At 39.6% G+C, this 25,035-nt stretch overlaps 2 protein-coding genes across 3 annotated transcripts; one reads left to right on the top strand and one right to left on the bottom strand.

Annotated features, from left to right (window-relative positions):
- Positions 1-18,164: 18,164 nt before the first annotated feature.
- On the bottom strand, positions 18,165-21,273 carry avpi1 (arginine vasopressin induced 1). 2 transcript variants are annotated; one of them, XM_026310222.2, is made up of 4 exons: positions 20,953-21,273; positions 20,696-20,756; positions 19,479-19,836; positions 18,165-19,356 (listed from the first exon to the last, which is right to left on the bottom strand). In XM_026310222.2, the coding sequence occupies exons 3-4, from the start codon at positions 19,820-19,822 to the stop codon at positions 19,113-19,115; spliced, it is 588 nt and encodes a 195-aa protein (XP_026166007.1). In that variant the 5' UTR covers positions 19,823-19,836; positions 20,696-20,756; positions 20,953-21,273; the 3' UTR covers positions 18,165-19,112. The 2 variants fall into 2 exon arrangements, with proteins under 2 accessions (XP_026166007.1, XP_026166006.1); XM_026310221.2 differs by lacking the exon at positions 20,696-20,756 and having other exon boundaries at positions 20,953-21,269.
- Positions 21,274-21,389: 116 nt separating this feature from the next.
- Positions 21,390-22,428, top strand: marveld1 (MARVEL domain containing 1). The gene is made up of 2 exons (XM_026310223.2): positions 21,390-21,755; positions 21,857-22,428. The coding sequence occupies exon 2, from the start codon at positions 21,931-21,933 to the stop codon at positions 22,426-22,428; it is 498 nt and encodes a 165-aa protein (XP_026166008.1). The 5' UTR covers positions 21,390-21,755; positions 21,857-21,930.
- Positions 22,429-25,035: the final 2,607 nt, after the last annotated feature.

Raw genomic sequence — 25,035 nt, 5'->3', positions numbered from 1 at the left:
AGTATACCTCCCCCCGCCCCACATAGACACACTGCACCCACTTTACTCCATGCAGGTGCAGAATCAAAAGGATGTATGTGCTGGTACTCATCCATGCTTGGTCTGTGATGAATTGTCTGACTGTTTTGCTGCCTGGTAATTTTCATTGTGTCAGTGCCAACATGAAAAACAGTGCTGCAAACTTCAAGAGATTGTTACTACGTTATTTTAAAAACAAGAACAAAGCAATTCGGGCCTTATTCACAGCAGACATTTTTAATTATCATACTCGAAAAGGCACAGTGCCCCATTAATACTAACAGTGTGACAGTCAGCATACACAATACAAGACAAACTGAGCCAGCTGAATGGAATTCATCTATTAATATTATTTACACCTGGGCTTTTCCACTTGTTAAGTGCCAAAATATTTCCTGTAAAAAAAACAAAAAACAAAAAAAACAATAAATGAAACATAAGTAAAATTAGAAAAATAAACCTGTTTCCCTATGCTGTGGTCACAGTGAGTATTTCCAAACTAAAACACCTAAATAACCCAGACCAAGGTATAAACATCCAAAATTATTCAAGACACGATACACCTCTGTACTAGTAATATTTGGCTGTTTATTGATATTTCACTATTAGCTCTAACCAGATAGCATTGTTTGCATCACAGTTGTAATAGTAGCATTGTCTTATCCAAATTATGAAGCAATTGCAATCTATGTAAGGCCTTGTCACCTGAATAAGAATTTAATAAGGCTGCAAAACTCAACACTATTTGTCAATTACCAATTACATTTTCTGATCTATACACAAGTTGCTAGAGGACAGGTTGATGTCTGAACAGTTTAAAAATCCCCAAATATTCAATTTATTATCAGATCACAACAATTAGCAATCACATCTGAGAAGCTGAAACCATCAGTTGTTTGCTTGAACAACCATAAATAATGAACTGCTTTTTAAAAATAGTCTGATTGATTTTCAGTAGATCAAACAATCGATTACATGCTGAAGCTCCAGAAAGTACCTTTATTATAATCTACTGAGTGTTGCTGTCAGTCTTTATTTGTGAAAATTTACACCACTGATCCTCCGCTTGAACTACTTCAACAGCACTTAGAGTCCTCCATGTAGCATCACTGCATAATGCAGCAGATCCATGAATTCAAAGCTATTTTGCATTTCATTCACCTTCAGTTTGTCAGCTGGGGTAGGTCTTTTTTACTCACTGCCACAGAAATAGCGCCAGCCATGCTGAAGTGACAGCTGGCAGAGAAAGAACAAAAAGAGAAAAGAAAGAAGAAGGAGAAGAGTAGCAGAAGACAGAGTTTGAAGGGGTGGAGATAAGATGAGCTACTTCTCACTGTGTTATTCAGGTTCAAAGAGCTAACAGGTGCAAGAAGAGTGCAGCTGTCCTAAAAGAGAGCATGGACACCATGGAAATTTGGATGGAAGTTCATGTCAAAATTACAATAGTTTTCACTTTTCCATCCTCATTTCTCTGTCCCGTGCTCAAAGATAACTGTATATAGTCATGAATATTTCATTTTCATACTACTGCAAAACAAGTGTGCAGTTTCTACTTCCGCTGCTCTGCATACTAACGAGAGGCTCTTCCCTTTAGGAGGAAAGAGAAAAAAAAAAAAGAAAAAAAAAAGAATCATCTTGTGAAGTAAATGGGTGTGAGGAGGGGTGAGGATGAAAGATGGAATAAGGGAAAGAAGGCAGGGAAGCCTCATCAGCAAAATCAAATTTGCACTCTGTACCACTGATTGAACAACTCCGCAGCATTAATCTCACTTTTATTGTAAAGGTAGCCCTGAGTGAAGGCCTTTGCTGCTTAGTGGGGTTAGAGTTTTAAATTTTCCAGACTGCGATTGAGGTCATGCACTGTCTGCGTCATGCACAAGGACACTGAGCTAGCTCTCTTTTTCTTTTTTAATATGTAGGTTTCTTTCTAACTAACAACTCAATTTCAGAAAGCATTTCAACTTCAACAAATCAAAAACTACCAGCCCAAGGTGTGCATTGCATTAATTATAGGTCTAGATGATTATTGCTTTAATATACTGTAGATCCTGCCATCTTTAAAAGAATAAAGCTTAGGCTGCACTACACTACATGCCTGACAACTCAGCACAGTCTTGATCAGCTGCAACCTACTTCTGTAGGTCAATGCCATACATTCACAATGGTCCAAAGGCCCCATGCAGCAGCCTGTAGTTTTAGCCTTTACTGGATCAGAAACAGACTGACGCACAAAAAACTTCATGCATCACTCCTATGCACAGATAAGACAACTACAGGTGGAACTGTTGAATATTCTCATTATTGATGACTCAGCAGATGATCTTCATTAATCAGTTTATTGTTAGAAATGATCAAAAAATAGTCAAAAATGTCTTAATTTTTTGCCCATGACACTCATATCTTTATTTTTTTTTTTACAGTCCAAAACTAAAGAACTACAAAAAGTGATTACAAAACACCAAATAAATTTTCTGTTCAACTTGTCTTAACAGAAAATTCTTAATGTTACAGCTCTACACACAACCAAGGCTGCAGGTAACCATTGTTTTCTTTTAGAAGCATGTCATTTTTTTTAAATTAATATAATCAACCATTTAGTCACCAATTTTCCCCCAAACATAGTGAAAAATAACCCTAACCCATCACTATGTCCCTCCAGCCAAAGAGATATCATTGAACAGTGACTGAAACAACTCTATAACTAAACTATATTTCTACTGATCAATTATTTCAATAATGAATTCAATTAATTAATTAATTAGGTCTGTTCAATTGATTTCAGCACAACAACCAACACAAGACAATTGCAGTAGGCAAATCATCTGTTAACCTGACGTTTTGCATGTGTAACCAGAAAACCCCATTGCTGCAAAACTGCTGTTACACTTAAAACCTGCTTTCGTCCTTTACCAGATTTCCAGAAGAGCACATTAATGTTGATTTTGGAGCTGCCTAAAGGAAAGCTAAAGATGCATCTCAGTGCAGCCACATTCTGTCACAGGTCATAAATATATGATATAAAGATTTGTTTTTAGTGCTAAAATGATTTGTTATAGTTTTCAAGCACCAATGCACCAAAACTGCAGCTTTATCGAGGTTTTTGAAAAAACATAGCTCACTGTGCTTTGAGCTGTGGGTGCCTGTAAGAAGAAGACAGAATAGCTGAACCGACTGATTATACTACTGTATAAGCAATGTGTAAAAGGTCACTTTAAATAAGCCAACAGACATCAAGGTTCCTGCTTGGTGGAGAAATTGCAAGTTTAAAAAAATAAATAAATAAAGCATTGTCCTGTAAATGTTTGATTGGATTTTTAACAATAGAGCACCAGCTTCTCAACTAGCTGAGAAAATAGTGTGTCAAATGCCGGAGCAAATAGCCTTACACTACAGAATTTTCTGTGCAATTTATTGTGTTCTTACTTTGAGCACCACCTTTAAACCCCATTTTCTACTTTAGAAGAATGAGGGTGCAAATGCCAGAACAGCCTAGAGTCCATCTGAAAATGATAATGTTTTTCTGAAATGAACAGAAAAAATGTTCATTAGTATTTTAAAATTGCACTGGTCTCATGCCTCCACTTTAAGTTGGGATAAATAAATAAAAAAAATCGGGTGAACGCTGAAGGGAGATTTCTGATGCCATTAAACATTCTGCTTCTGTACTTGTCCCTATTGCAATTCATTCTCATATTGCTCACCATTTTTCTATTACTCCCACTATCATTTTGAGGTTTTAAGCATTATTTCCAGCCCCTTACTTTTGCTTGTAGTCATTTTATCTCTATGATCTACCTCTTTTCTCTCTATATCCTTTTTAGTTCAGAGGTATTAAGAGTGTGATTCATAAACCATCCAAGGACATTCCTGCTCCTGAAGTGTGTATGTGTCTGTATGTCCAAGGAGAAGACCAGCATGGTGCTGCTGGCGCCTCAATCTGTCTCTAACATTTAATTAAACCCTGGGCTCCAGTGGCCCTGACTTATTAAAGACCAGGGGTATCTACCCCCCCACACACACACATATACACACACACACATATATATCTACTCACACACTTCCTTTAAGCTCACAAAATCCCACCTTTAAGCTACAGGTACCAATGACTTAATGCATCTCAATATTTCATGTGCTATGGCTGCTTAGTGACTTGCACTTGCAGAGAAATAATTTTTTTTCCTGGACTCTTTTAGCACTCGCTTGTACTGAAGGAGATTCAACAGGATGGCTGAGTGGATTTCACAGTTTTAATAATAGTTTAAACAGAATTTGTGCTAAGTTACTTGACAATATATGCAGCTAGGAAAGTGGCAGAGAAAGCTTATAGAAAGATAAAGAGATGCAGAGTAAACACAAACCTTAACTTAGAAAACAGCTAAATATGTTCAGGGGAAAACCACTGCTATCTGTTTTTTCTTCAACATGTCATAATATCCACCAAATATTTACTGCCAAACTTTTATGTTTTTTCCATGTTTTATATACAAATGTCATCCTCTGATTCTGTGCTGCGAGTTAATAAAACAGTTTAGGTAACTCAAAAGTGCCTATTAACAGTGTCCTTCTCAATCAACCTTAAGGAAACACATGAAATTAATCTACTGTTAACTTTGCAGCACATATTGAATAAATACTTTATCTGGTGCAACAGTAACATGGTGCTATGTCAAAACATCAACTCCCAGCAGAAAAGCCTCAAATTTCATTCAAATAACATGGATTTCAACAATCAAAACACTGACTCCCACACAATTTATTCTCAGTGCAGAACTTGAATATCACCATCAGCTCCAGGCCTTAATGAAAAAAATCCAAAAAGCTAGGATGCTTCCTGCAAAACAGGACTGAACAGGACAACACTGAGAGTTTTGACTGACAATGACTGTAGGGTGGCCAGAGGGGGAAGTTTGTATTGGGACTAGTCTAATATATAAACTGTAAGAACATCTATTCAGTCAGTCACTTGGGAATCTGAGCAGTAAACAAACAAGAAATTCATACAAGAAACACAAAACATTATTTCAACAAAAAATTACCTTCCCATATTCACTGCTTGTACCCATTTTCAATAGATAATGATAATCAGGCCTGTGGATTCATCACACTATGTAAAACTTTTTAAAAAATGTTTCTAGTTAATCTCATAAAATCTTCCATTAAAAAACGAAATAATGTAATAAAACAAAATGACTGAAACACCCACACACCTTAAATATTTATACCACCTCCTTGAAACAAAGGTAACAGTGGATTGTCCACAGGCAAAGCTTCATTCATACACACCTGTAACTCATTTTATTAACTCAGATAACATACACACCAACATCTAACTGTTAAAGGCTTTTATTGGCCTTATTTTCCAAACAAACCCATTTGTCTGACGCACCTAAATTAATCCAAACAGACACCTGCATCCTGTAGTTATGGTAAAACAAAGACTGACGTTACCAATTAGCACACATTAAAACACTGTGACGGGACTAACGAGCCGTCTTACCTGAAACCAGGTGTTTGTTCAGTTTCCACGGTTCCTCGTTGTTTCCGCGTTTTCTTTATTCCTTTAAAAACAAACGAGTTTATTGTGAAACCTCCAACTTTTACGCTCATTAGTTTGTCTGTGCGCGTGCGTGTGTGTGCAACAGCGCCTCCCTCTGGTGACCAGAATAAACACAGATACTTTGGGAAAAACACAGGTGTAAATAATAATTCATCAGGGGGTTAAATGGAAAATTGCATATGTTGTTGATTTTTTTTTCAGTGAATAATAAGAAGGCTTACATCATTATTTTCATGAAATAAAAACCAGAAGTGCATTAACATTTTTAATATGCGTTTGTTTCACAGGGGTTGTGTTTATTTATTTAAAAATCAGCACAAAGGTGTAGTTTGCCATGAGGTGCCCAAATTTTTTCATAAAACCCTTGTAGCTTCAGCTGGGAAACTCGAGCAGAACACAGCCATCACTAACACCTGCGTTTATACTGCAAATGTCTGCTCCAAAAAGGCCCATAAACAAGAGTTTGAATGCCTCTACAGAAAAAAAAAACACAACATATATTTTGTGCGGTTTATTATCTGTAGCAGTCATTCTGTGATGTGAAGCAGCCTGTGAGTTATTATGAGTTATATGATGCATTAAAGTCTATGGAGGCATATTCGCTCTGATGTTATTTATAACACAGCAGCTGTAGAAAGCCCTTTCACAGCAGACATCTTGACTGTCATAGGATGTAGTTACATAACTAAATGATTTTCACACTCCAACCCTGTTAAGCATGTGAGGACAATCAGGGGAAATTAAAATGATTCAAGCGCTACTGTAAAACAAGGAGCCTACCTGGCAAAGAAAGGGGTCTGTCAGTACATAGACTAAAAGAAAATCTAGCACAAGTATTGTTAATAGGAATCATAATGACGCAAAACAAAACAGTAACAGTAAACAGAAATTAAAATGAAACCACCTCTGCCACCCCCAATCACTGATAACCTCGGGTCAGTTTGGAAAACCTAACTTCAATATGTTTCAGTTTTAGTTTAAATTGTAAAGACTTGTAGGATCCCTGTTGAATGCCACTTTCCTCACATAAAATCAGAGAGGAGGTGGGAGAGGAGACAGCGAGACAAGAGATGGGTCTACAGGGGAAACTGACAGACACCCAAAAATGAGTCATCTTTGCAGTGAGAATGAATTGGCCATTTAGTTCCCCATGTTGTTCGTGTCTTTATGTGCACAAGGGTGAAAGTGTGTGTGTGTGTGTGTGTGTATGCATGTGTCATGCCAATGCTAGAGGAGACAGAAGCATTTGCCCTGTGACGAGGCCGTGCAAATTGGTGTGAAGTGAGAAGCCAGTTCAGATCTGCGTAGCAGCACTGTGTGTGTCACATTGGATCTGAAGGCACTGAGCTAAAGGGGAAACAGCGGGGCCGTCACATTTAACAGCTCCTCTGTGCTGCTGATGATGATGATGGAAGGATGAGTACACCAGCACATTCTGTCCACTAAGACACCTAGAGGTATTAACCTCTGGTGCTGCAGACCACAAGGTCACCTCTCCACACCATGAATGAGGCTAAAGTCAGACACAAAGCGTCCGCTGATGTCTGTGGCTTGAAGACTTCAGTCCATGATGTCATACAAAACAAACAAAATATAAAATGCAATGATGTTACTTTTGAACCCCTAAACTTTGGGCAGTATGTGATAATCTGTATCTCCCACACAGTTCTTTCCACTGTATGTTGACATAAACCTACGCAAATAAAACTTGGCACATTAATGTAACATCCATTATTAGCCCACAGGCTGAAGAACAAAAAAACTATCCAAATACCTACCATCTGGTCTGTATAAATCTATGGGATAAAAGTTTCTCCTAGTTCTTCCAGTTTTATTTATTTTATTTTATTTTATTATATTTAAACTCTACACGTAAATTTCTTTGTACTGTGATGGTCTAAGCAATGGTTTTAAAAAAGAAAATTAAAAACAGCATATTTTGTAACGGTGTAAGTGTTTAATGCCTAAACTTCGAACAAACTCTTGTATCTGATATATCTGAGTCAGATGCTATAATAAACCAGCAGAGAAATATATTCATATCTACAGTATTTATCATAGTCTCAGTGTTCAAAATCAGAAGGAGGGTTATGATGTAATTATGTGAAAACTCACAGCATTGAATCATGCTTCTGACGGTGAGAAAAGGAGACTCAGCTGGAGTTGGAGAGAAAGACTGAAAGATGGAGCATAATAAAAGAGAACAGAGGGCAGAGGAGAGCAGAAGCTGTTGTTGTGCTGATTATTCAGATATGTATAATAGAAAAAATGTAATGTAAGTCTCCAGAATGAGGCAACAGATCCTGTTAAAATGCAATTGCACTGTGGTGAAAGGAATCCACCGGCACTGCTCCTCTGATGTCACTGATTGGCGGTCAGGATAGCAGTAAGGCAAACCAACCTCATACACAAACACTGACTGACAGATATAGAGCTGTAAATGCTTCTTCTTGTCTGGATTTCTTTTTGGATGATGTCTTGATTATGTTATCATCCATAATGTTTGTTCAGTGTGTGTCCTTCTCAACTAAACTGTTACTATTCAGGCCCTGACCTTGCTGTGTTTGTTGTGTTCTCTTCTGTTCTGCTGGCAACCCTCTCTATGTCAAGCATAAACAAAGTTGTGAAGCCAGCGCCTCTAAGAGAGCTAATCAGGACATAAGGTAAGTATTCACGTTTGCCTAACAACCCACGGTTATGTGCATCCATCATTTGATGACTTACCCAGATGGGGGTGGACTGAGATTTCCTGCTCCCCCAAAAAACCTTCCTGGAAATTTAATTAATCTTCATTTCCCACCTGCTGGTATGTGTTGTGTCCCTGTCTGTCTCTGCAGAATCATTTCTCTCCATCTCCAAAATGAAACCCTGTGTGGAAAAGTTCCCTGCTGGGCAAGGTTGACACAGTGTGCATGTTTGTGTAAGAAAGAATCAGGCTGCGTGTCTATGCATGAGCAAACTGGTGGATTCACATCCCTGATGCAGTGAGCATGAGCCGCGAGTGTGGAGGAGTCATTCAAACCCAATTTTCTGGCAGAGTTACAATCCTGAATGTAATTCTTGTTCTCTGAACAGGAGACAAACTGAATCTTGGAGGAGATTATTAGCGCTTGCTAACATAAATAGCACCTGTCATCAGAGCACAAGGGTTCAGATGCAACATCAGTACTCACGTAGCTCTCACAGGGTCAGTGCTTCTCACTGCATTAACTATGATGTCCACAAAGTCAGACAGGAAACTTATTCAGACCTCACCTCAATTCCTGTCATACTTTCTGACCTTTCACTTTCACCAAAGTGAGATTCTCAAATATCTCCCACATGTGATGTATGGTAAACCCATGGCCTCTACCCTGCATCCATCTGTCTGCCCTCTTGGCCTGACATTACTGTCTCCAGCGTGGAATCAGACTGAATAATTGAACAGTGAACAGAAGATTCATTAAAAGATTGGCTGCCAGAGCGCTCCGGGGGCCCGGTGCTTAACACAAATCTCTAGAAACTGTGAGCGAAAGCAGCAAACTCATCCATATTTACTGTCTCAGAACAGCACTGTTCGCTCATGAAGGGAGAGAGCTGTATGAATGCTGGTTTTGTTTTGGAGTGCTGAAAGTGTTATTTCCAATGCAAGACTAAAACAAGACGAACCTGCTTCAAAATAGGCAACACAAAAACACTGTATTTACAGAGAATGTGTAAGTATATGGCAGAGACAGAGAGAGGTGGGAGAGATGAAGATAAACAATAGAAGACAGAGATAATAACAAACGATGAAACTATACTGATGTGGCCCTAAGGTGGAAAACACAACAACATTTTGCAAAATACAACAGCAAATGAGAAAACACAACATTTCACAAAACATTATCTAAAAATTATAGAAAAGGTAGGAACAACAGTTCTTGTTTGTGATTAGGCAGAAGTCAGTTCAGAGTTAATTTAAAGATCTGCTTCAGTAAATGTTGTGTTTTGTGATGTGGTGTTATTTTTTGTGAAATGATGTAATTTCTGCATTAAAGCTACTGTACTATACACTAGATCACTGTAGAGCCATAGTTATAATAACTAGAACTAGAATTACCAATAACTGTAAATATAACTATATATATAAATAACTATATAAGTCATAATACAGGGAGTTTAGTATCACACTGAAAAGTTCAGACAAAAAGTTTGCAAACAAAATCAATGCTAGCTTTGTTGTCTTTTTGTTGTCTGCGTTGCTGAGAGAGAGGGTGAACAAACAAGTTGTTGAAACAGGAAAAATGAAAAAAGGGACAGCATGGAGAGAGAGGGAGAGAGAGAGGGAGAGGGTCGAGAGACAGCAAACATGCCACCCATTTGCTGATATACTTGTTGACCCTCCCCCTCCTTCAGCCCATCTCTCTCTTTCCCTTCTCTTTATACCCCATTCTATTATACACAGAGCCCCATGATCAAAGTTTGGCCCCCTGAGTCTAATCCACAGCCTCACAGGCCTGGGATGAGTCTCACACACACACACACACACACACACACATACAGCATGGAAACCAGATTAACACACTCAACTTCAGCTGGTTTCTTCTGATGATTTGTGGAATTTAATGAACCACAGTCAGAACACTAAATCACTCACACACACAGAGTAACACACATATGCATATAAAGTAATGTGTTGTAGCCTATAGCTGTATCTTTCAGTCTAATTAAACAGTATCTTGTTTTTATGTTTAATGTTATGATTGGATAATGCACTAAATAAATGATCCACTCAGAAGTATTTGACCTCAGAGGGATTTCTACATTTGCCAGTGGGAAATCACAAGCAAGATTAAACATTGGTGTAAGGCTAGCGGTCTGCATTTAGTTTGTTTGAACAACAGGTATTTATGTATAAGACACCTGTGTGGAAAATGAGTCCTAATGCAGTTGCTGTGACTCAGAGCTCATGACTAGCAAAGAAAATAGATTGTAGAAGATATTGGATAAATGTCCATCGTTTATCCCTGTGAGTGGTATAGGTACAAATGGGAAAGCCTGCTGACAGAAAGACAATAAGCCTATATACAGTATAGAAAATTCAAGGAAAATCATAATACACACCTTTATATAATTATCATCCAGTTCAATCCACTCAAATTAACACATCCTGTACCATCTCTTCTGTAGGGTTGAACCAGACAAAAAAAGGTTAGAAACTACTGGTTTTAAATTGTTGATTTGTAGTGCATAGCCATGCTGACAGATATTTTTTCTATTTCTAATATAAAGTCCTACCCTCAGGGAGTGAACATGTTCAGCGTCACTCAAGGACACTTCAACAGTAGTTCACTAAACTGACTGCTTACTGGCATTGAACCTGAGACCTTTGAGTTACGCAACCACAAAGTCACTGAATCATCCCTGCACTGTGTTTATAATCACGTTATATTACTGTTAATTCTGTATGGCTTTAAGAGCACAAAGTCATCTCACTTCATTCCATTTTCTTTTTCTTTTTTTGTGAAATGATGTGTGAAAATCAACAACAGTGATGTCCTAAGTAAACTTGTTATTAACTCATCAGTGCAACATGTAATTTCAGTAATTGTGTTCTGCTCATCAGCCGCCTACTTGTTACCGTGTGAAAGAGGCCATCAGTCGCACACTATTGTGTTTTGTGAGGCAATTCAAAAACATTCAATAAGCATTACAAAAGGTTCTCTTTGTGCGATTGACAGACAGAACTGTACGTGATTGGATTTTTGAATTTCTCTGAAAGAGAGGAGTGTGATTACTTTTCAGAAGCAAAAGAAATTGTGGGGCTGTTTGGAGGGAGGCGGGAACTCAAGTTATTGCTTGACTTGGTCAGAATACAATAGAGCACAATAAAAAGCCACTTTTACAATATACTCAAATAGATATTGCAAACCTCAAAGACCAAGGCTAAAGCGAATAGAGATCAGAGAATTTGATAAATGCTTTTAGTGAAAAATCTGTTAACCTTGAAAGCAACACAACGGCTCCCTGGACCTCTGCAGACATCATCTCACAATGTACATCTGCTAATGGCCTTTAAATTGAGTCTAATGTTGACAGAATGATAACGCAATTAGTAAAATTAATGCAAGGATCCATCAGGGTCATCTTAAAGTGTCACAACACATCATGACAGCCCAGTGATGTATTGAATCCGGTTCCAACAAGGCTGAGGCAGGTTGAACTGGGACACGCTTCACTGATTTTCTAAAGAAATAAATAAATGAACAACCCTTCCTTTGAACTAGTAGATCTAGATCCTGTTAAAACCAACTGCTGACAGAAACCTTTCGAACAAGGCTACTCAGTTCAGTTTCAGCCACTGTTTGTCAATTTATTATACTGGTCACTCACGCCCAGCTCGATGTCCTCTGTAATATGTGACATTCTGCCAACCGAGACCCTTTACTGTTGTTTAAAATCCATTTCTGGCACCAACCACCCACTAGTGTATTTTACCACAAATAAGTTCTCTTTCTCAAACTGACAGTGCCTTCAGGCAACTCTGTTCAGACACATTTGCGTTTGTAGAGTTTGAATTAGCCCCTTTGAAGAGAGTAATGTGAATGCAAAGTGATGGGGAGGGAAATGTCTGTAAAAGTTGCAGGGTTTTATCTGCCCCACACGTTCTTTGTGTCCTCTCATCGAACTGGGAGGGTTAGAGGGCTTCAGGGGTCTTTTTCCATTTAGGCTCTGATTCGTTTTAGCCCTTTGATACGTCCTGCCTGAAAGCTACGGACAGACTTCAAAGGTGTTGGTGGAAATAGTCTTAACGGGATCCTATTCTTGGAGGACTCCATCATTTCAAATGCTGGCTTGGCATGTTATACAAAACACACACAATAGTGCAATAGTGCTTTGAGATAAATGACAACATGCTAACATCAGTGGGAACACGATGACATTAAGCAGATCTACCATGTTTAATAAAAATATTAATAAAAGTATTAGACAGACTGAAATTTTGACTTGATGGTGCAAGATGAAAAGCATTTGCAACGGTGAAAACTATGAAGTGTGTTTATGACATACTGTGCTGCTCAGATATGAATTTAGTCATCTGAGTCATAATAACTCAGATGACTAAATTCATATCTGAGCTTCTTAAATTCATATCTGAGCACATCTGAGCATCAAATCCTTTTTTTTTCTTTAGGCCTCCCAGCTCAAGTGTAATATTACATTACATTGGTCTCTTCTTTGATAGTGTCTGAATAAATAGCAATACAAACATGGTAATTAAGCTTGATGTGTAGTGGACTATTTAACTACAAGCACTGTGGACTTTTCTCAGTACCAGCGCCTTTGCTTTCAATAGACATTTCACATAAAACCACAAATATGAACCTCATGGAACTAGAGACACCGAGCACCGAAGTCATCATGATTCATCATCTGAGAACCATGAAAATCCATAAAAACTTAGTCTAGATATTGCTACACCAGCCTAAAGTGGTACACCCACTTTACAACCACTTCAATATATTTTAGGGTGTGTTTATATACCTAGCATGTCTTCCTACACCTTATTACCCACAAGCATTGTTCCAGGATTTAGGAGTGACCATAATAACCTGAAAGGGAGCCTAGAATGAAAGCTTACAGATGTATAGTAGGTGGGGAGGATGAGTTTATGAAATGTTTGAACAGCAGTGGTAGCAGCAAGCCTTACAGCAGAGTTTTCAAATAAGTTGTGCAGCAGCAGCAACAGCAGAGAATTGGGAGTGACAATAAAAAATCTCTTGTAACTGCATAGAAAGCCATTCACAACCCCCTTGCCTTTTTTATTTAGCTGCTTATGTCTTACTATGGTTTTTAATCAGAGGCAAGGCTAAGAGCCGTAGATCTGGGGTATGTTACAGAAGGATTATGAGTTGACAATGATGTCATTTGTCTCTGCTTTGTTATTTTTCTATTCTTTTCTCTTTATTGTTTTTCCTTGTCTAATGCTCTTTTAACTTTGATCTTCAGACCAGGAAGAGGATGTTTAAAGTTTGGGCTAGACATAAATAACTGATGAATTTGTTCCATGTGCTGTCTGATGATGTATGGGCTGAGAATGGAAATACTGTAGAGGGATAAATGAAAGCAACATTCCCTGAGGAACTGCTCTTTATGCACGCCATTCTTTTTTTGGTAGAAGATGAAATGTTGAAAATGAGCCGCCCCGCTATATTCGCTTGGGCATGCCGGTACGCACTTTTCAACTATTCATCACCACATTTCCCTCTGAAATAAAAAAAAATTCACACCCAATAAAAGAGTACAGAGCTGTTTTTGTGCACACATGAGTTCATGTTTATGTCATCAAAATTGTGTCACTTTGTGGTCTGGCTTGTATGCAGTCTGCGCACTATATCTGCAAATACTTTTGTGTGTTTAATGTTACAAGTGTCTCTAAGAGTTAGCAGGCTCAATAATTAGAGTTAGTGACTCAAAAAGGTCACTGAACAAACTACTGACCTGTCCTGTGCTGCCTTCTCTAATGTTTAATAAGATAAGAGCCACTATCTTATTTAAAAAAAAAAAAAAAAACATTGAGGAAGACTGAATTCTCTTACATAGCATAAGTACATTATTTTAGATTTGTGCACCCACATATGCTACTGAATGCATGTGAGAAAAAGCATGGCGTCTGCATACATGGATGTGTAATTTATGGGCGAGTGTGCACTTTCTTCATTAGCTTGAGGTTACTCTGTGTATACGGTGTCACTGGCTCTGAGGGGTGTTTTGAACTGAATTATTCAGATGTGCTTCCCCTCTTAGTTCCAACCCAGTGGTACATGTTAATGTGAAATTAGTCCCACTTTACCCTGCTGATCTTTATGTGCACATGCTGTTATTAGACATTACAATAAACCAGCTCCTACGACCAGATCTTTGAATAAATCAAGGCTGCATTTGTCAAGTTGTGGGAGTCAGTGGGAGATGAGAGCAGAGTTCTTTGCTGGTGTTGTTTGGAACAATTTGCACTGATTGTGCCGTTGCTGCTGCACTGGCAATGTTTGTACACACACAGTGGAGTATGTTAACTATTCACTACTTCATAGTTGTCACAATCACAAAAACAAACAAGAAATGCAGTGTTCACTAAATTAAAATAACACAGGGGACCTCCTGCACTGCATTCGCTACTGCTATTTTACTGTACTATGACCAACTCTACTATGTTTAATCAAAACTAAAAGTACAGTACACACACAGACTACTCGAGAGTGTATTTTAGACCTACTTTGAACTAAATGTGTTGAGGCTCATGAGTTATGTGAATGAATGTTAGCCACAGTCACAAATCATACTGTACATATGTAACTGTTCCTGCTTTTATTCTCCTGTGAATGAACTGAGAACAATATATTATATTGTTATAGTATATTATATTGTATAGTATATTGTTCTCAGTTCATTTTTAATAGAAGCTGAATTCATTCAGATCTTAAGTCATTCAATTTCCAATTACCTATATCAGTTTCTTAAGGTTTTATTACCAGTGCTACTATCATGGCACATTACATATTGGACTTATGTGCAATGCATATTTTATTATCTTTATTTGTCTTACCACTCCACTGCATGTACAAAAACACTACTACCAGCACTGCCAATGTCCAGGCAGATGTCTTTACACAGTACCACCAAAAAAGTGGAAAATAATCATTAAAAATAATCTAGAAATGTAATATGCAAGAGAAGTCCAGTGCTTTAGCATGCTTGCAAAAAATAGAGAATACTTTAGCTGATTTGGCTCACGGTTTATTAGTAGTATTAAACCTAATATGTTTGACTAATATTTGTATGCATGCTAATTAGAATTTATAAATAAATGAGTACTAACAAATCCAGTTTGGCTTTGGCAAATATTCAACATATACTGTACTAACTGCTATTAGGTGATCTGAAAATGGCAAGTTAGTGCTGTAATCTGAAAGTGACAGATTAGTACTGCACCAAAACAACAAATGCACGTCATCGCCAATAAGAGGACAAAGAAGCAAGATGTGAGACAATCGTCTGGCTCATGGCCTCACCTGTTAAGGTACAAGGACGCTGCATTCAAAAATCTTTTTCTTCCCTGCCTCTGTGGCTCAGGAAGCAGGTGGGCAATATGATTTAATATGATCTGATGTGAAGTTGGCTCTGCGTGGTTCAGAAGAGCCCTGAAGGCAGAAAAGCATGATGGCAGACAGTAAGGTCTCAGATGTGGAAAACAGTTTGACCTTGTGCATATGTATCGAAAGTAAAAAGACTAAAGTCCATTTTATAGTAATAGCTGGACAGACAGTTTCACTTGATGAACAGTGCTACCAATTTGGCTTGGACATCATCACATCAGGAACATGATCCTTCTTCCACATCAATAAAGTTGTTTTCATTTCTACAGGTACAATGCAGAGTTTTGGGTACTAGGCTTGGCTCAGCAGGATGCTCTTGTTGAATCATGTTTGATGTTCTGTGTTCATCAAAGGGGACAGGAAGGCAGTGCCATGACCGTGTTTAGATACTGCAGAAGCAAGCAGGAGCCTGAGCAGTACAGTACTGAGGATAAGAACAAAGGCACACAATGACACAGAGGAGGGAATAACAATGAGTGCTGTGCCGCAGTGTTGTGTGATTCTACTGTGAACAAAGACACCGAGCATGGCACAAGGGTTGAGTGTGCATGTGTGCAAGTGCATGTGCACGGTGGGGATAATTATCAGAGTACAAGGAGCATGTACTGTATATATCATTTCAGTAATTACTATTCCGTGCTCTAATTACAATGCAGCAGGGACGCATTCAATTCTCAGATCCTTGCTCATGTAAAATCTGTATACGACTTCCGTTGTCAATAGCACGCATACACAAAACCAGACAAAGAAGAAAAGCTTGTTCCTTCGTCTCCCTATTTTCCTTTTGGAAATCCGATCTGCTCCCCATGCTCTCCATACAGCTGTCACTTCTGTCGTTTCTTCATCCTTTGTTGGCTTTGCTTTGACTTACCCTTCACAAAAAATGTCTGGAAAGCAGTACCAAAAAATGACACAAGTACATTTGAAATCTGAAAAAAAACAAAAAAACAAGTATCTGTTGAAAGAACAGCAAAAACAAGGTGCCCAGAGCTGATTAAGAATAACAGATAACAGGGCAAATCTAATTATGATCACCACAAACATACATCATGAAAGATCATCATGGTTGACTTTTTACTTCCTTTGGTCCAAAAAGGCCATTTTTACCACAGGAAGTCACGGAAATACATGCTATTTAGAAATATCTCAAAACACTGAAAAACTTTCCTTATCATTTTTCATTAACTACTAAATTGGGCTCATTAACTGTGGAAGCATAAAGATGTTCATTTATATGCACATAACTTAGAAAACTGCTAAGATGTGCATGTACCACAAAGGAGTTCCAGTGTGCCACCACACTGCTATTGTACACACTACGATAATAGCTAAGAGTATGAAAGCCAGCATGGTTAGTTTTTTTTCTGCAACTGTTAATTTGAAATTTCACCTAAATTTAGATGCTAGTTTATCTAAAATTCATATGTCTCGGTGCAAGGTCTTCAAGACATTATTACTATCTTACTAAACATATCTAAATATGGTATTTGTTCATTATTACCTCTTCATTCTGAACCAATGGTCTTTCAGCATCCAGATGCACACCCAGGAGCCTGTCTTCTTAGTGACCTGACAGTGATGATGAATTAAGAAACTGGATGAAGAATGACTACAATAACATTTATTTTATATGCTCAGATCAATCTTCATTTTAGAGCCTTGTTAAAATAAACCAAAACAGTTTCTGACAGTCAGGAAGACAGAAAGCAGGTCTGGTAAATCTACATATTATTGCATACACATCTATTATAGTGACATTTACCTGAGATAGGACAACTTTATTACTCAGTAGCTACCACCACATATTCAGGTAATTTGACAAATCAAAACACACATTTAACAAGATGGAAAAAAGATGGAATCAATAAGATGAAGTCTTTGTCTGTTACATTGAGTCTCCCCCTTAAAGCTCCTGGTAACATACTTTGAATTTTAAAGTTTTCTGAGATGAAATCTGTGCCATGCATAAATATGCTTTTTTTTTTTTTTTTTTTTAAACTCAGTGCCATGGATTGCTCTTCAAAAACAAAATCCATGGCGCCACCTAGTGACAGTAAGTTGACTCACATGACAGCCTCAAAAATAGGCATGACCACTGGAGGGAAGCATTTCTTTACAATGCAGCTTTACCAACTTCCATTTTAGGAATTTTTACATTCTCAGATCATTAAATCAGTACTTTGGAGAATCCAAATATGTAGCAGTTACAACTTTACACGCTTTGTACAAGTGAATTTGGGTAGTTCAAAAGGGTGCAAAAATATATATAAATACTTTCCTAAACCACTACAATGATATAGGGCAACAGTAAAATATTCCTTCAATAACAATTGACTTCCTTAAGATAAACGAAGGTGTAACTTGCTTTTACGTATATCCGTATGTAATTTCACTATACTGACTAAATATATTTTTTGATTTAAAGTGGGCACTGTGTTGTAATGACTACACATAAAAAAAAAAAAAATCAGGCAAACAATACAAAGATTTTATTACCATCTAAAAATGACACAGTGTTATCAAAAATGCTTCAGGTTTCCAGCAACCACATGAGGTTGGTGACATAAGTCTTTCATAGGCAGTGGGTTTTCACACTGTTACAAAGAAGATCATAATTTCAAGTTTGTTGTGTTAGAAATAACCTAATCACCATTAGATTCAACAAATAAAAGAGCATCTGTCCCTGTAACAGCTAGGACTGCAGAAACAATAAGTGGTGATATATCTCAAAGCACTTCAATTAGTGTGAATACAAAATCAAGTTAACATCGTTCCAAGCTACAGTAGATCATATGTATAGTACATATACAGCTTTGTGTATGGCACAGAGCATCAATACAAATGCAAGTGCAGCCAAACATAACAATACCCCTACAAAGACCCTGATAAACATTGGTTCTAATGAAGGTGAAGATTTATTTTTTTTAGTAGTTTACTTCATAATTAATATGTTGCTCATTTTTAGATCTTCTACTGCTGAACAACAAAACTGCTTAAAATTCACATCATTGTCCTTATTTATCAGGACACTACCAGTGATGAATTGTGGAAAAAACCATAGGAGATTTTTGGGAGCAGCACCAAAAACATAAAACATAGCAGGAGCACAACAGTCGATGTTGCCATTATTATTTAGGAGGAAAGTTGTCTGCAGTGAGTAACAGTACAGTGCCATTATACTGCCTGCTGACTATTCTATCACAAGGCCAGACCTGATGGCATTATGAGAATATATTCAACTCAACCTGCTATACAGTATCAAGATGATTTGTGTCTTTGTTGCTCTTTCCAGAAGTTAGTTCAACTTAGCCCCAAAGCCTAAACACATTTGGACAGTATCCAAGTGACCCAAACAGGTTCTTTAGTGCTGGTGGACACTGACATACAGATGAAAAAGTCAGTTATACAGACATTTTGGTCTGTCAGTGGAGAATTCGATGGAGGTATCTTTCTGGGTTGTGTTCTCCTCTCCTCAGTCCTGAGCCAACTCTAATGGATCTCTCAGAAGTCCCTGCAGGGTTCTGGCTCTCATCCGGTACTACCATGGCCCCTGCTGTCCCTGAAGAGTTGTGTCGGTGCGGCTCTGGACTGCGGTGCGCGCCTGCCTCAGTATCATTCTCCACTCCTGCATCTTTCTCCTGGCTGCTTGGCAAACTCTCCCCAATTCTGAAAAAAAAAAAAAAAACACAACACGAACAATATAGTTGAAACAATGGTAGTGACTGCAAACTGTCTAAACACACACACAGAGTTGTTTAAGTGTAAAATCAGAATAACATCAATTCTACCTGAGGTGTCTGAAGGCACGCAGCCAGTGTGACCCCAGTGCGTCTCTCCCATTAGTCCTCAGCCCTCTCCGCTGACTTCGCGCCCTCAGTCCAATTAAGGCCTGAGCCAGTTCAGCCTCATCTCTGTGGCCCCAAACCACCTGGGCTCTCTGTTCTGCATCCTGGTCCCCTGCTGCTCTGAAAAGTCTCTGGAGCTGCCACAGATTAACATTACTAAAAATGTTTCCTGAGCCACCCTTCCTACTCCTCCTCTCAGCCAGCCGCCACAGTGAGGAAGGACCCGAGGAGGAAGGAGGGGAGGTGGGTCCGGTATCCATCCGGAAAAACACTGGAAATGGTGGCATACAGGGGCTCTGCTCTGTAGAGAAGGAGGCAAGAGTTTCAAATCATTATGGTGTGTTCACAAACATGAAGGACACTTAGAATTTATGATTATTATTTGACAAAAAAAAAAAAAAAGACAAGCACAGACAGCATCACAACACCTGCAGATATCTGTCACAACCAAAAGCGACCAATCAGCTGCAACTATTCTGCTCTGATTCTTTAATTCTGACCCGAGCTGTGCTTCTAAGCCCATTAACCTGCAGACGGTAACTGTATCTTTACTCACATATGCTTTCAAGCTGGACACCAACGGGTAGGTATTAGGTGAGTGACCAAAGACTGGACTGCATGTGGGCTTGGGTTGGATTAGCAGGCAATAGGCCCCTGGCCACAGACATGTGAAAGGGCCGCACCCTCCTCCACCTCTCTTACAGTCCTCCCAACAAGACTTGCTGACTGAGCAACCACCTTGTTTATGTTTTCTTGTGGCTGGTCTGTTTTGTCAACTTCACACCTCCTCTTAACATATAGTAATTTATTTATCGGTTGTTTTATATATTTCTGTAAACATTTCTTTCTGTCTTTTTCTTATAGTTTTGCATATATTCTTTTTAACAGTCCCTCTATGGTTCTGTGGTCTAGGTGCTTCCTGACCTCTTGGACCCTTGGGCCTGTGCCCAGTAGGCCTGTTCAGTAACCCATCTACACATGTGGGTCAGCAGCCATTCAAATGAATCCACTTCCTTTTTACATCCTAGATGGAATAAACAGGAAAATAAATCGAAGATAAAACTGTAATTTGTCCTAGATCATCGTCACTACTAAAGACAGTTCAGTTCTAAATAACAAGCAGACCTACATATTTGCATTAGAAGTAGGTTAACACTAACCAAACGTCACTGCCTTGATTGTTTCCCTCCCACTTGAGTCTGTGATTCTGCTGTTTGTAAACTGTAACAAGATTCAGAATCACTTCAGAATAAAGGAAGCAGAAATCGCTTTTGCATTGTCCCACGAGATAAACAGGACACAGTGACTGCACAGCTTACTGTAGGTCTACTCAGCGCTGGGTTTCATTATTCTGTGGCTGAAACGCAGTAAACAGAAATGCAGTAAGAGTCATGTGAATAATGAAACGTCTACTTACCCGAAGATTTTCTCCTGTCGCAGCTCTTTTTGCAATGAAAGCCTCTCCGGTAGATGCAGAGCAGTTGGTTGTGTTTGTCCAGTCTCACCTGCAATGAATTTCTGTCTTTGACGCGACTGTCGATCTTAAAGCGACCAATGAGGATAGAGCTGCCTCCCGCTGGAGGTAGGAATGAGCTTTACTTTGGCCAATCGCACAGGAAGAGGAGGGTGGAGCGTGGCCGGACCCGCCTCCTGACCACGTAGGGCGTGTGCGTTGAAATCCATTGACGTCAATGAGCCTGGCTGGCAATTATGCGAGAGCGAAGCTGCATGTGAGCCTCCTGAGCCGAAGCACGCAACAGGATGACGCACGGGCACCAGGACATCAGGGCTGTATGAAGACAGACTTACAGGCTGTCTTTGTTGTGTTTTATTGCCAAGCGGATGGTATGCAAGAATAAAACAGAGAATAAACATGAATAAAATGAGTCAAAGCATGTTTTGGCCCAAATCCTTGACCTGGATGTTTCTACGCACTTTCAGATTTCATCATCCTTTTTCTGAAGCCACTTACCTCAGAATAAGTCAGGAGGAAGAAGGTGACACACTCTTAGGGGAAACTACATCATTGTTAAATGCAGAGGATGAATGGACATGGGTGAGTCCAGCAGAGGAGGAGCGGGCATTGAGTTACAGGCCGCCCCCTCTGGATCACCCAGCCCACCCCTCCAAAACAGACGCTACATTCAACAGAGGAAACGGAAAGGACGAAACATACAAGAAGATTTTTCATTTCAAAACCCCGGGGCTGTGGAAAGAACAGTGAGTTCCGTTTTATACCTAAACCTGACCACTCTTGGCTGCATTGATAGACCACAAAGCCAGCCTCCCATCCCGTTATTTCCAATTTTTCTTTTCCCCAGCTGTTTGCAGCTGGCAGAAAGCACCCGCCCTGTTCGGGAGAAAGGGACCGAAAGTGACCGGAGGAGGAGGAGAGATGCCACCCCAACCTCCCCAGCCGCAGGTGAGGAACAATATCCTGAAGTTCCTCAAGAGTTTTCTGGGAATCCTCCGGATCCTGCAGATAGTTTTCGGAGCTGGGCTGTGGATCACCATCGCCGCCAACAAATATGAAGGATCCATCCACTTCGTCTTGTTCGTCGCGGTGCTCTTCTGGCTCCTCACCCTCGCCCTGTTCTTCCTCACCCTCCTGGACAAGCAGGACCTGGTCCCACTGCTCGGAGGGGACCGCTGGTTGGCCACCAACCTGGCGCACGACGTGGCCGCCACCGTGCTCTACCTGCCGGCCATAGGTATCATGTTCTACAAGAGGGGTCAAAACTCCTACTGCAACCTGGATGTGTACCCGTACCGCTGTCTGTACAAGGGCTACCTGACGGCCGCCGTGTTCGCCTGCCTGTGCTGCCTGGCTTACCTCCTGTCCGTGATGTACGGGGTGTACAGGAAGTGTCGGAGGGAGCAAACGGTTATCTGAGACCACAGGGCGGCGAAAGGCCACAGGGAGGAGGGCAAGAGGGTCATGGGTCCATTGCGGGGGGGGGGGGGGGGGGGTGTTTACACAGCAAGATGAGGAATAGTTAACTTCACTGTACTTTAACTCAACAGCTACTCTAACCACAGGTTTATCTCCTTTGTCTCCCCAAACCAAACCGTCAGCCTCGGTGGTGAGGCAGCATCATCCAGGCCTACAGACATCCTGGGTGGGCGTCTGACTGAACATGCTTTGAGCTAAGCATGGTAGCTCTTCATAAAGGCACAAGTGTGTATCTTCTAGCTGGAGTTAAGGTCATGCCTCCACCTCTTAAGGTTATTATGATTTTGATCAGGTACTTTAATGTCATTTTCCCTCATAAAGATTCACTATAATATTCCTGTAGGGGCTTATTATAAGTTCTACAATGGCCTTAATGTATGTTTCATAGATTAGTCTCTCGAAGGCTTACTACAGCTGTTTTCACAGGGGATTCTTTTCATTATCTTATTCAAGTATATATTTTTATGTGTTGACATGTTTTTTTTTATGACAGCAAATTATACTGGACAGTTAATGAACTGCGATGGACTAAAACACTTATGGATACACTTCTGACCAGCTCTGTTTTTTGTTTTGTTTGACTCAAACTTTAGGTACAATTTTATCAGTGCCTTCTGTCAGAATGCTGTATAGTTAACAAGGTCATGATGACAATAGTCCAGCAGTATTGGTGCTACGGTATGTGTGCTGTTCCTGAAGTGCTCATTATGTAAAGCCAAAGAGCAAAGAAGAACAAGAATAAAGACCAGTAAGTGAGAGTGGGTGAGATGTTTCTTTGGTTACGATTGTGTTTTGGTATGTAGAAGCGATTAGACAAGCTGCTGGAGGAAAATGTTTGTAAAATGCTTTGTTAAATTTTTGTTGAGCTGGGCTGCCTGCTTTTGGTGGCTTTTTCCAAATGAAACACAGATTTAGAAAGACTAGCGACAGAAGCCCTCAGGAACTTCCTGTTGGGAGATAAAAGCCTAGGCCAATCAGCAGGGCTCATTTGTGCCACTTAACCAAAAAAAAAAAAAAATACAGACTTATCTGTGTCTCTGACAGGCACCGAGAGTGTCACTCACACATATACATGCACAGGCAATGTGTATGCATGTGCTGAATGACAGAAAGAACGTGTGCTTTGGATGAGTTATCCTTTTTGTGTGTGATAATCTGGGAAGAGGCTTGTTCTTACCGGAACAGCCTGTTGGGGTTCTGGAGGTGGGCTAACGTCCAGCCAATGAAAACAAAGCCAAGCAGAGGCAGATGATTCAGTGTCTCGTCTATTCCAGTTCGTGAGAACATGCTGCAGACATGTACCCTTACTATGTGTGAATGGACAGACTTGTATTTATACTTATTGCTGTCATGGCATAAGGCATTCTTTTTCGCTCTTGAACTCCTTCAACTGAATGTGATAAATGAATCTTGGAAAGCAGTGTTGGGGCTAAACAGTTGCATTGTCACAGCTCCAAATTCACATTCAGTAATCAAAGACACTCTGCAAAGGCACAATACAACAAATGAAAATAATATAAATGGTGGTTGGTGCAGGAAAATGCCTGAGAAATAAGTTTTTTTCTTGTTTCTGAGATTAAAAAGTGATGTATCTATACAAAAAAGACAGATCACACCGCAAGCAGAGAAGCTGTGAAGATATTTGCCTAATCAGTATTTAATTTAATTTGTATAATATTTGATTCAGTTTTCATCCACTGGGTCTGTGGCCTTTCTCCGCAATGACGACAGGATACAGTGTTTATGTGTATACTGAGAACAAGGCGTCTTCTGTGGCCAAAAATGTAGGAGCTGAAGGGTTAATGTTAAGCAGCTGCAGCACCAGGATATAAATCCAGCATTTTCTAAAGCAGGAAAGAAGTCCCTGCACACTCCTATCCGCTCTCTCCCCCTCTGAGAGTGTTCCACAGAAGTGTTGTCCTGTCCACGTGTCGGCACTTGTGGCAACACACCGCTGCATACAGCCACATGGAGACAGTAAGCAAAAACGCTGGATGCTGCATAAACAAAGCACAGAATCCAGGTTTCAGTTTGATATTGAAAGTAACCATGGTGAATCATTTAGGTTTTGGATAGCGCACAACTGTAGTGTGTGCTGCTGATTAGAGCCAGAAAAGGATTCTCCACATTTACCCTGAAAATCTTTTTGAGCTTACCACATTGACAGGCTCCTTATTATTAACCTAACCACAGTTTATAAATGTCATGTCTGTTCAGATTTGTCAAGCCCATTTTGAACTTATTCCTTAAACATCACATCCACATCTAAACAAGAAAGCTTTGTGATCACAGGTAATAGCACGAGTCCTGAGTTTGTGCCTTCTAACGTCATTAAAAGGGCGTAGGCACCACAAGAGTGAGGCTGTTGTATTTTTTTTTTTTTCCAGTTACACAGACAGTAAAGAAAACCCAGACAACTGGGTATAAGGACATATAGAGCCAGGCACTTCTCTAGAGTGCCAACTCTGTGATATTTACTTTGGTTACTCAACCAAAGAGACATTTCCTGTATGTACTCTCCCACCCGTCTGCAAAGAGACCAGCCGT

This window comes from Mastacembelus armatus, chromosome 15 (genome assembly GCF_900324485.2).
Source record: "Mastacembelus armatus chromosome 15, fMasArm1.2, whole genome shotgun sequence".
NCBI classification, from domain to species: domain Eukaryota; kingdom Metazoa; phylum Chordata; class Actinopteri; order Synbranchiformes; family Mastacembelidae; genus Mastacembelus; species Mastacembelus armatus.
This window is presented reverse-complemented; position numbering and strand designations above follow the sequence as displayed.